Source organism: Danio rerio, chromosome 4, assembly GCF_049306965.1.
Source record: "Danio rerio strain Tuebingen ecotype United States chromosome 4, GRCz12tu, whole genome shotgun sequence".
In the NCBI taxonomy this organism is placed as follows: Eukaryota; Metazoa; Chordata; class Actinopteri; order Cypriniformes; family Danionidae; genus Danio; species Danio rerio.
Genome location: NC_133179.1, coordinates 66988835 through 67001087, shown reverse-complemented (window position 1 = coordinate 67001087; position 12253 = coordinate 66988835). Strand labels below are relative to the sequence as shown.

General features: G+C 33.9%; 2 protein-coding genes across 3 annotated transcripts in view; one reads left to right on the top strand and one right to left on the bottom strand.

Annotated features, from left to right (window-relative positions):
• Window positions 1–1895: 1895 nt before the first annotated feature.
• Window positions 1896–12253, bottom strand: part of si:dkeyp-30d6.2 — a 50251-nt gene continuing 39893 nt past the window's right edge. Inside the window, exons 10-11 of one of the 2 annotated variants that reach the window (XR_012401409.1) lie at window positions 2493–2637; window positions 1896–1981 (exon numbers count right to left, since the gene is read on the bottom strand). The gene's annotated coding sequence lies outside the window, so the exon portion shown is untranslated. Of the gene's footprint in view, window positions 1982–2492; window positions 2638–3086; window positions 3167–12253 lie in introns of those variants that run through there. The other variant, XR_012401410.1, reaches the window with a different exon arrangement.
• The window catches only part of LOC108182721 (uncharacterized), a 162499-nt gene continuing 154748 nt past the window's right edge, over window positions 4503–12253 (top strand). Inside the window, exons 1-2 of the mRNA XM_073948595.1 lie at window positions 4503–4542; window positions 4846–4984. Coding sequence (XP_073804696.1) covers window positions 4900–4984 — 85 coding nt within the window. The 5' untranslated portion in view covers window positions 4503–4542; window positions 4846–4899. The remainder of the gene's footprint in view (window positions 4543–4845; window positions 4985–12253) is intronic.

Below are 12253 nucleotides of genomic sequence, written 5' to 3'. Positions count from 1 at the left end.
CTATATACAGTATGTCATTGTATGTTACATCCAGACTTTGTCTGGCACTAGGGTCTAAGCCTTGTCTATGAAACTGGGCAAATGCTTTTAATATGTGTAAAGAAACTTGAAATAATGTGTTACTTTGTTATGATTTTGAATTTATTTATTTCTTTATTTTTTATGTTTTGTTGTATTTTGTATACGGGTTGATTTTTTTTGAATGAATTACATTGTTTGGGGACTTTGATTATGACGTCAAAATTGCGGAGTTTACCGGATGTATAAATTGCGTGTAGGAGTGAATGAAAACTATGGAACGCTAGGAAAAACACGGTAAAAGGGGTACATGTATATGGTAGCTTCACGGGTTCCTCCTTCATGAGTTATAGCTCCTGGTTTGATGGAAAAAATAAGGTAATTTGGTTTATTTGTTTATCGTTTAATTGTTGATGTTGACTTAGCGTTAATTTTCGGGATTTATTTGTATTTGTTGTTTGTTTTCTCTCTAGTTCTTACGGTGATTCACGAATGAATAATGTGAACAAATTCTATGAAATGTGACCAATAAACTAATCGTGAACATCAGTGGAAGACTTAGTCATCTTTTAACCAGGACGCAACAATATGCATGAAAATTTTTGAAGTGGCTTAATGAACAAAATTGAAATTGTTTGTGTCTTGCCTGTTTTAGAGAAAGGACTTTTGGTGACAATGATTCTTCATTCACTTTAAATACAGAAGAATTGCCAGGACCCTCAACTGCACAATCTTCAACATCCCTGTCTTCAGGTTAGACACAACACATTTTATTTTTTTTTTTAGTGCTGTTGTACTGTAAAATGATAAGTGCATCTTTATTCATTTATTCTTTTATCTTTTTTGTATTGTTATTCAACTATGCTTGTAAAATGGTATTTAGATAAATTGTTCATTTGATTTCAGCATGGAAAAATGAAATTGACCCATTCAAATCATCTCGAATGTTCTGTGATGAGTTGCTCTCCATCAATTCACACTGTCCATCTCTATCATTACTCATCAACCAGTTTGATACTATGGATGAACAAGATAGTACCCTGGTTTCATTTTATAAAATGAACAGTGCTAATTGGTCCACTCCATTGAAATATAGATTGACTGGTACTCCTTTTTTTATTATTAAAATCATTTGAATCGCTTATAGTCTGTACAGTTTCTGCAACGAACTTGCTTCATTTTGTATTTTTTTTTTAGGAGATGCAGCTGTTGGCAAGGGAGTTAACCGCCATATTTTGTCAATGATGATGCAAAAACTGAAGACTGGCTTCACTTTAAATTTGGGTTTGTAATTGGTTGCAGTTCAGTTACATGTGCACACACGCACACACACATATATACATATATATATATATATATATATATATATATATATATATATATATATATATATAAAGTTAATTTTCGTCAACACTGCCTGTAACCCTGACCTTTTTCTTTATGATTTTGTGCACTGTACTTGAGAAGCCTTTTGCTTTTGCACACCTGATAAGATGTAAAATGTTCATAACATTATCTTTCTATTTACTGGTGGGCAATGCAGATCGATGCTGACTGGTACCACCACAGTGCATACAGAGAAAACATTTGTTTAGAATTTTACAGATGTGATTTGATGTTTTATGTCTCTTTTGCTTTTGGGCTCCCTTACAAAAAAAAACCCCGCAGGAATCCTGCAGGAATTTCATACAGGTATCCTACAGGATTTTCAGCTCATTTTCCTGTAGGAATACCTGCAGGAATTTTATGAAGGAAATTTATGCAGGGATTGTTCCTGCAAGAATTACAATCCTACAGGTCTATTAAAATATACAGTTCCTGCAGGATTATTGTGCAGGATAGATATGAAGTTAGAGAAATTTCACAATGAATCAATGTATTTTCACAAATTATTTATTAAAACTGTTAAAAAAATAAAAAGTAGACCAGAATCCAATGAACAGGCTGCGTTTACTCCATTTTCCTAAAAAAGAAAAAAGAAAAAAAAGTTTCCTGTAAGTGGTAGAGTTGGTGTAGGGCAGAATACAGTGTACAGTATAAAAACCATTACAGCTATGAAGAATCCCCATAAACAACCAATGGACCCTTTTCACAAGACTGTTATAATGTGTTGTTAAAGATCATCTGCATCCTAAATACCTTAAAGTTTTTAATATTTAGATTTTTTAAACTTATGTACATTTACATTCATATATGTATAATACAATCTTTATGTCAAATTTAAAAAACAATGCGAGGAGTATCTAATGAAGTGTCTATGGGGACAGGACAGTAAATTTGACATTGTTTTCTGTAGCAAATAGAATTGTAAAAAAATTAAAAAGTCGTTGTACTCTCTCATTCACTGCGCTCGGAGTTTACCAACTATGATGATTTCTGCTGCTAAAAAACACGCAAATGTGAAAAGGGTACATACAAGTGTGTGCGTGTGTGTGTATGTGTGTGCGTGCGTGCGTGCGTGCACAAATTATTACCTTCCTTGTAACTTGTGCTCATCATTTACTTTTTCCCTTACTGCTGCCCTGATAAATTTTATTGGTACGTTTGGAAACTTCTTCTGTACTACGTCTGTAAATTCCCCTCTTCTGAATATCCTCCTCCTGAGAGTTTCTTTGTTCTCTAAAGAGAAATAGATAAAGTTGAAAATACTTATCTTCAATCATGATAAAGCATGGGCAGGATTTAAGTTTCTGTTGGTATGATACCCTTGGATAAAATATCACAATATTGTGATTACTGCTCTAAAATAAGTTATTTTCAAACATCTGAGTAAAAAACAACAACTTAAACACATTATATTTTAGGAAAGATTTTAAATATTTTGGAACGGCAAACATGTCAGGCTAAATAATTAAAATAAATCATTGACTGCTGCTGTCATTAGTTTCAAAAACACAGATTTCTTTACAACACATAAAAAACCTTTGCAAATACCTTGGAAACGGTATAGCAGAAAATATTGGTGGTTATAAAACCGTGACTTTTCCAAACAGACATAAACCTTGAAACCGGTTATTGTCCAATGCCTACTCATGATCACAAGTCTTGATGTTTGCTGTACGTTTTACCTTTAATGTCTAGAACTGTGGCTGGTGAACTTTCATCCTCATAGGCAACATCCCCAGGTTCAAATTTCTTTTTCAGTAGGTTCTTTTTAGAAACAATAATACCAGTTTAATACTCAAATAATTATACATGCGAGGCATCACAGTGGTGCAGTAGGTAGCACTGATCGCCTCACAGCAAGAAGGTTGTTGGTTCGAGCTTCAGCTGGGTCAGTTGGCATTTCTGTTTGCGTGTTCTCCCCATGTTCGCATGAGTTTCCTCCAGGTGCTCTGGTTTCCCCCAAGTCCATAGGCATGCGGTATGCATATGGTGTGTGTGAATGAGTGTGTATGCATGTATCCCAGTAATGGGTTGCAGCTGGAAGGGCATCTGCTGCGTAAAGCATGTGTTGGATAAGTTGGCAGTTCATTCCACTATGGTGAACCCTGATTAATAAAGGGACTAAGCTGTAAAGGAAATTAATAAATATATATGAGTAATATCACACGAGGAGCAGTGTGATGTGGCCTTCTATCTGTTTTTGTATTTCTATTTATTGTAATGGCCTGTTGTTATTGTTAAAATGAATAAATACATTTTAAAAAACAGTGGGATGTGGCTGTTTAATAGCAGCGGTGGAAGGCGTGTGTTATAGTGTACACTAGGCACTCGAGAACGATTGTCCCTCTACCTGTTGTTTCAATCCCCTGAGATTTTTGGTCATCTTCAGAACGCAAATGAAGACACTTTAGATGAAATCAGAAAGCTCCTTCATCTGTCATAGACAGCAAGAGATCCAAGAAAAGGAACCAAAAACATTGCCAAAACATGTGACATGTGACTTTAGTGGTTAAATTGTAATCAAGTTCCAAGAACATTTTGTGCAAGAAAATGTGGAAAAAAGCAGACATGTCCAAACTGTTGAACCATACAGTGGCTGTTTTTTGCCCCAGTATTCTCTTTATTTGCATTCAGCAGAAACTCAAACAGATTTGGAAAAAGTAGAGGATGAGTAAATTACAGAATTGTGATTTTTATGTGACTTACCCCAAGGTAAATTAAATATTACTGAAGATTGCTAAAGAATGGCAGGAAACGTGGAACACAGATAATAAGAGACAACAATTCATGTGGAAAAAAAGAAATTCTACATAGGCATATGAAGTTGTAGAAAAAGAAAAGAAGAGGTCATAATTATGAGGATGAGATTTGGACTCCTATATTAATAGGAAGTAATGTGTTGTAGACATACAAATCATTATAAAGTGGATTAAAAACTTAAGAAAATATTTAGATTTAAGGTTTTTGTGAGAGAGAGCAGATATAGTGTAAAGTGAAAATCATAGGAGAAATGTATCAGTAAGTCATGACTGCAACAGATAGTGGCAAAAAAGTTAAACAAAAAATACTTTTATTTTGCCGTGGCGCGTGACGTCATCAGGCAGCGCCGCTTCGTCGCTGTGATTCCACTGGAGAAAGGTTTGTTTGAAAACGTTTACAGATATAAACTGATTTAAAGTTAAAACTCTAAAGTTTTAAGTGTTTTTATACGATGCTATATTATGTTCCTGCTATTGGAAATATTATTTTAACCCTTTATACAACGTAGTACTATTTTATTCTCAGTAACTGATGACTATTGTTTGAATAAAGTAACAGGAAAGTGTGTAATAAGTGTTTTAAAGAAACGTTTTGTTTTACTCTCATATAAAGAAACTGTTGAAGCAAGTGTTGAAGAGAAGTTATTTTGTTTCTGTTTATTGTTTTATTAATTTTAAACAGGATATAGTGTCCAAACACAGAGCTGAAGCGACTGATCTCCACACTGTTATAAAGATGGCGTTTATTAAAGAGGAGAGTGAAGATGTGAAGATTGAAGAAACATTCACAGTCAAACAGGAAGATCCACAGGAACAAACAGGTTTGTTTTCATTCAGAAATATTTTAATAATACAAATACTAAATTAAATCCATCTTGCAGCCCTGAGTGTGCTGCCTAGTTCTCCTAAATGCACATAAGCACTCATTGAAAGACAGGAATGAGTTTCTTTTGTTACTTGTTCTCATGTCTTTTGTCATTATTTTAATGTATTATTAGTCTCCCATTTTCTCTACCTTCTTAAGGTTATTGCTTTTCTTGTTCTCCTGCTGTTTGTAAAGCGTCCTTGAGCACTGGCGCTATATAAAATAAACAAAAACAATAAATTAAAAAAGTTTAAATGAGCTGACGGTATTTGACCTACAGTATTCTCATAGAACAGTGGTTCTCAAAAGCCGCTTTTCCACTATCGTGCTGAATCGTTCTTTAAACAGAACTGTTCCATTCCGTGCCAAACCGGGCCAGACAGCACGGATACGGTTTCATTTTCCACTGTCGTGCTGCGACAAAGCTCTTTAAAACATTACACAAAGCGCATCAGTAGTTGCCTTGGTAACGCAATGTAAACGGCTCCCTTTGTTCAATTAAAGTTAAATAAGAGCCAAAACTATTTATTTATTTATTTTTCAGAAAAGCAAAAGCAACCATGTGACTGAACACTGTTATGCTGCTTTATCAAATAGGGATGCTAAATATAGGTACATGTGCACCCTTATTTATTTATATGTTGCGCAGCTCTGGCTAAGTTTTATTTGGAGGGTAAATTACCAAAATGTATCGTGATGATTGAAAATAATTGGAGGGAAATAAATAATATTTAAAATCTCTGAACATAACAGAAAAATAAACAATGATAAGACAACAATAATAGTGCATTTGTATTATAGTGGCAGAAATATAATTTTGGACAGGCCTTGTCAAAGGTGAGCGGACACTTTCACTAATAAAAACACAGCACATAAATTATTTCATTTTTAACAATCAAATAAATTACACTGCGTTTTTTCATAAAAAGTTGATAATTATATAAACTATACTACATTTTGATGGTAAAATGAAACCAATTAAGCGATGGCTGTTATTTGTTTTACTATTCAAACATTAAATAACGAATGCAGCAAGTGAAATAAAAAATGAATATGAAACAACACATATATTGCAGGATTTAAAGCATATAAAGCACTATTATATTTTGCAAAATGCTGCTCTATTATCTTTTTATTTTGATCATTTTATTTTTATTATTATAATTATTTTTGTCTTCATAATTACCTAACAAGCTGTAGGCAAATTATTGCTAGACGTTTTAGAAAATATTTGCGTAGCTATATTAAAGATCACCAAGAACAAAAAAACAAAAACACAGAAACATGTTACATGCCTCATAAATGTCATATAACTTATGTATAACTGAATCATATATTTGCCTATAGCTGAAATGATGAAAATTGCTCATTTTTTTTATAAAACATTTGTCAAAACATTTATCAGTCAAAATTATTCACCCTTCCGTACAATTTTTTTTTTTTTTTTGTATAAAAATATTTCCCAAATGATGTTTAACAAATTCAGGTATTTTTCACAGTATTTTCTATAATATTTTTTCTTCTGGAGAAAGGCTTATTTGTTTTATTTCAGCAAGAATAAAAGCAGTTTTTAATATTTTGAAACCTATTTTAAGGTCAATATTATTAGCCTCCTTAAGCAATATAAATTTTTGATTTTCTGCAGAAGAAACTACTGTTATACAATGACTTGGCTAAATACCCTAATTAAGCCTTTGAATGTCACCCCAAGCTGAATGCTAGTATCTTGAAAAATATCTAGTAAAATAAAATGTACTGTCATCATAGGAAAGATAAAGGAATCTGTTATTAGAGATGAGTTATTAAATCTATTATGCTTAAAAATGGGTTGAAAATAAATCTTTCCATTAAACAGAAATTGGGGGGAAAGGGTCATTAATAATTGAGAAGGGCTAATAATTCTGATTTTAACTGTAAATATGCAGTTATTTTCCTCCTTGTAAATGAGGAAAGGAAAATAAATACAATAGAATAAAAATATGAAATAATCTTTAAGCATCTTCACTGTAAGAAAAAAACTTCAGCTACAAAAGTCCTGCAGTCAAGAGCAGTGAGGGATTTTCTCAGGCGGCAGCAGGAATATCGCACGCTGTCACTTTAAGAATAGTGCGGCTTAGTCCTCACTGAGACATGGTTGAAGGCATCAGTTACTAATGACTTGATTAATATTATTACTTATAATGTCTTCAGATGTGATCGTACGAAAAAAGGAGGGGGAATTGCTATACATGTAAAGTCCAACTTAAATTGCTCCTGCATACATTCGATCAGCAAAGAAAACAGCTTGGAATTGTTGGTGCTTAAACTACATTTGGTCTCCGGCTCGGACATTATCGTTGGTGGTTGTTATCGCCCGCCTTCATCGTCTTCAAGTGAAGCATGCACTTTACTTGCAGAATTTCTTCACGACTGGACTAAATTTGAATTGATTTTACTCGGCGATCTGAACTGGGACTGGCTGTCGTCTTCCTCCGACATGATTAAGGAGGTATGTGACTCTTTTCGTTTGGTCCAGCTGATTAAAACAACAACTCGGATAAATCAAAAGGATTCAGATAAATCTTCTCTCTTGGATTTAATTTTAACTAATGCTGACCATAGATATCCAGCAACGGGAGTTTTCTGCAATGACATTAGTGATCACTGCGCAGTTGTCTGCGTGAGAAACTGTAAAAACCATAGACCCTTATCACGATATACTTTTAAAAGATTTTTTAAGCATTTTAATGAACAAGCTTTTTTACGGGATATCTACCTCAGTGATCTGGGTGTTGTTTCACGTATACCTGATGTCAACATGGCCTGGGACTACTTCAGAACCACATTTCTATCTATCTGTGATAAACACGCCCCATTTAAACGATTTAGGATAAGTGGTAAGGATAATCCTTGGTTCAATCACACAGTTTCTACTTCTATACAACAAAGGAATATTTTATGGGCCAAGGCAAAGAAATCAAACAATCTTACAGACTGGAATTCATATAGAGCTTTACGAAATAAGTGTACAAAGTTAATAAAAAGGGCAAAGTGTGAATATTATCTGTCTATGATAGACAAAAACTTTAAAAATCCTGTACATTTTTGGAAATTAGTTAAGTCTGTTTCAGTATCTAAACCGGCTTCTAATTTCCCAAATTATTTAAAAGTTAATAACACTGAAGTTAAGGGCAGAGAAGACATTGCAGACAATCTTAATAATTATTTCATATCTGTCGGCTCGATTTCTGATTCTCCCGTCTCATCTGCCCATACTTCAAACACACTTGTTGAGTCTGTTCGAAACAGTTCCTCACATTTGTTCAAGTTTTTGCCTATCACCGTCACACAGGTCCATAAAGCTTTAGAGACTCTAGATATTAAAAAATCACCAGGAATCGATAAAATTGACCCTTATTTCTTACGTCTGGCAGCAGAGTTAGTTGCAGAACCTATAGCCTCTTTATTTAACTTAAGTCTCACTTCTAATGTGATACCTAAAATGTGGAAATCTGCTATGGTTACGCCATTATTAAAAGGGGGAGATCCTGCAGACCCAAATAATTACCGTCCTATTTCCAGATTGTCGGTTTTAGCAAAGGTCTTTGAGTCATTGATAAATGACCAACTAAAACAATATTTGTCAATTAATAATATACTTCAGGATCACCAGTCAGGATTTAGAACGGGACACAGTACGGTTACTGCAGCTACATTAATCTTAAATGATATCACACGCTCTTTAGACAGTAAACAGTCCTGTGCTGCTTTATTTATTGATTTATCTAAAGCTTTTGATTCTGTAGATCATAAACTAATGTTGCAGAGACTTAGGCTTTTAGGTTTTACTCAATCTGCTCTAAACTGGTTTGAAAACTATTTTTCAGAACGCACTCAATGTGTGACAGTAGAAAATTATAATTCACCATTTCTAAATGTTAACACTGGGGTTCCCCAAGGATCGGTTTTAGCTCCGTTGTTATTTTCTATTTATATTAACGATTTAGGTCACGGAATAGAATCAGCAAAAATACATCTGTATGCCGATGACACAATAATGTATACAGCAGCACATTCTTTAAACCAAGCTGTACAACATCTACAGATTGCTTTTCAAATATTGCAGTGTACGTTGCAAAATTTAAAATTGGTCTTAAATTCAAAAAAGACTAAATATATGATTTTTAGCCGTGGCCGCATTAAGTCAACAGATCAGACAATAAAAACTCTGAACGGTGTTCAAATAGAAAGAGTTAGCTTTTATAAATATTTAGGAGTTTGGATTGATGAGAGATTAGCCTTTGATATACATATTGACAAGTTACTGAAAAAGCTTAGGCCAAAGTTAGGTTTTTTATACCGGTCAAGAAATTGTTTTCCTTATAAAGTCCGCAAAAAATTAGTAGAGAGTACATTTCTGTCTATAATGGATTATGGTGATCATCTCTATATGCACGCAACCACTACCCTATTAAGAAAATTAGATTCTGTTTATCATGCAGCAATACGTTTTGTCACAGGTGCAGATTCACGGACGCATCACTGTATTTTGTATGATTCCTTAGACTGGTTATCTCTATATCAAAGGAGAAAATTACATCTGTACTTATTTATTTTAAAAGCTCTTTTAGGTAAATTACCATCCTATATTTTTAATTTATTAACATTTCACACCAACAATCAAAATACTAGATCTGGTTCATGTATTCGTCTGATAGTCCCAAGGGCATTATCAGAACTTGGCAAACGTGCTTTTTCCGTTCACGCTCCCAGGGCTTGGAACGACCTGCAAAATCAGCTCAATCTTGACACTCTTCCGACTCTGAGTATTTTTAAACATCTTTTATACAACATTTTAAAGGACACCTGCAATTGTTTGTTATGAGCTGATGTTTTTAAGAATGGTGATTTTGTAATTTTGTGGTATTGTTTGTGATTTTTATATGAAACTTTATGTGTTGCCTGCCATCTTGACCAGGTCTCACTGGAAGAAGAGACAGTACTGTCTCAATGTGATCTCCTGGCTAAATAAAGGAAATAATAATAATAATAATAAGAAGATGACTAGTTTACAATAAGAAAATACCTGAAAATAAGTACAAAAACAAGTACAGTAGCCTATAGTAGTCCAATTATCACACCATTGGCAAATTAGACTGTACAGCACTACAATGCCCAAATGGAGTAAAGTTGCAGTTTACCTTTTACTATAGTTTTACTTTAATGTACTGAAAATTAAACTAGCTTTTAATTAGTTTTTTATTCAATATGTAGTAATGTAGTTGAACTGTGTTTTTACTTCATTATATTGCAATTTTGCAGTAGCAAATATTTTTACTGCAGTTATTCTTTATAGCCTGCTGCTATTGTTCAGTTGTACTGCAGTTTTACATCAGTATGCTGTTATTTTTTGTAAGGGTTTATTATATTGGTTTGTAAAGTATGAAATGTAAAAGTAACACCAATAGCACCAAGATGTTGAGGTTTACAATAATACATGTGATGATTATGTGAATAAACGTGGCTTTTCTGTATTATATTTATTTTCTATAATATTTATGATGTATGCTATTATATAATTTTTCTCCTAGTGACTAATCACACATATTATTTACTTGTGTATGCATGTTTTGACCTGTAAACATTTTTTCTAATCAATCTTTACAGTTGCAATGTGAAGTCAACAAAAAGTTAACTAAACATCCCCGATAGCAGGTAGTAATCGGCCCGAGCTCGGCTGCCCTTCGGCGCCTCCGGCTCTGACTCGGCATCGGCGAGTGTTATCCGGGCCGCAGCTCGCTCGCGCACATGCGGTTGTGATGCGGCTTTAAAGCACTGGCCCAATTCCAGTCAACCCTATCCGGCCCGAGTCTGTCTGTAGAGCCTGGGCCGCTTCTGGCAAGGACTCGGCTGATGGCAACCGATTAAATTCTTATTTTATCTAGTAATCTGTTAGCTCCATGTTTAATGATAATTTGAGAAAATATTCATGGTAGGACAGCAACAAAATAATAAGAATATTTAGTGTGGATGGTCGCAAGTGTTTAGACGCAAACAAAACAACGCTATTTATAAATGGATTATATATATATATAATCTAGAGAAAAACGGTGTAAAATGCGCTGATTTTCAAGACGGCACGCTCCTGTGCCGACTGTTTTTTTTAAGCAGAAGTTGGTTTCATAAGAAACATGTAAGAGTATGAGATATATCCAGCTGCAGAACATTGGAGTAAACTCCTGATCCAAACTCCAATCCAGGCGGTGGCGGTAATGCTCCAAAAAGTTGGTTGCCGACTGCCATGAAGATCATAGGAAGAAAAAGAAGTTTGGTTTTTCAAAACTTTCATGTGGATTCTGGTCAGAAAGGAAAGGTTTTTACTGCTTGTGTACTGTATACTTTGCGAATTTAGAGCTTAAAACATTTTTCCACAGTGTTTTATTGTAACAGTGTTTAGTAATTTAAAACAATTTGATACGAAAGTAACTTGCTTTAAGAAACACGACTGGAGCTAATGCAAGTTATGCTAGCGCTAACGTTACAAACACATCTGAAAGTTCCTGTTCCTTTAACATAATGTTAGACTGTAACGTGTTTAGTAACTGAAAACTATTTTAATTATTTTAAAGAAACATGAAACGAATTTGTGTGTATGCTAACTTTACGTTAAAGAAAGTTTCTGCAGACGAATCCATTAACACTAACATGGCAAAACATGTGCTTTCAATTCATATGTGTTAGCCTATGGGAATCAATAATATCTTTGGTTCAAGCTGTAATGGTCAGTTAATGTTAAACTGAACGTCTTAAAGCAGATTTTGATTTTTTTTTTTTTTGTTATTGACAAAAATTCTGATTCTGATAAATTCTGATTTAAATGAATGGGTAACAATATTTGTTGGTAAAGTCTTATTGTTTTTGTTTAGCAAAGGTTAGTGAGGTCATTTTGCAGCACATCACGACCAAAGATGCCAATGGCACACTCTTTTGAACGTGAACAGGCATGTTATAGTTGTGTGCTAAAAGTCCATTATAAGCTGTAAACTGCTGATACATTTTCAACATAGATTGAGCTTTTCAGACATTACATTACTAATTGCTTCACAAACAGCTGAAATGGTTTATTGTTATTGGCTATCATCATCAAACATTTTTCACAATGGTAGGTTAATCTTCATAGGTACAGAATTATGCATGTGCTTGGCCATCTTACAAATCTATGTCTCAGATTCATAAGGCTGTCACT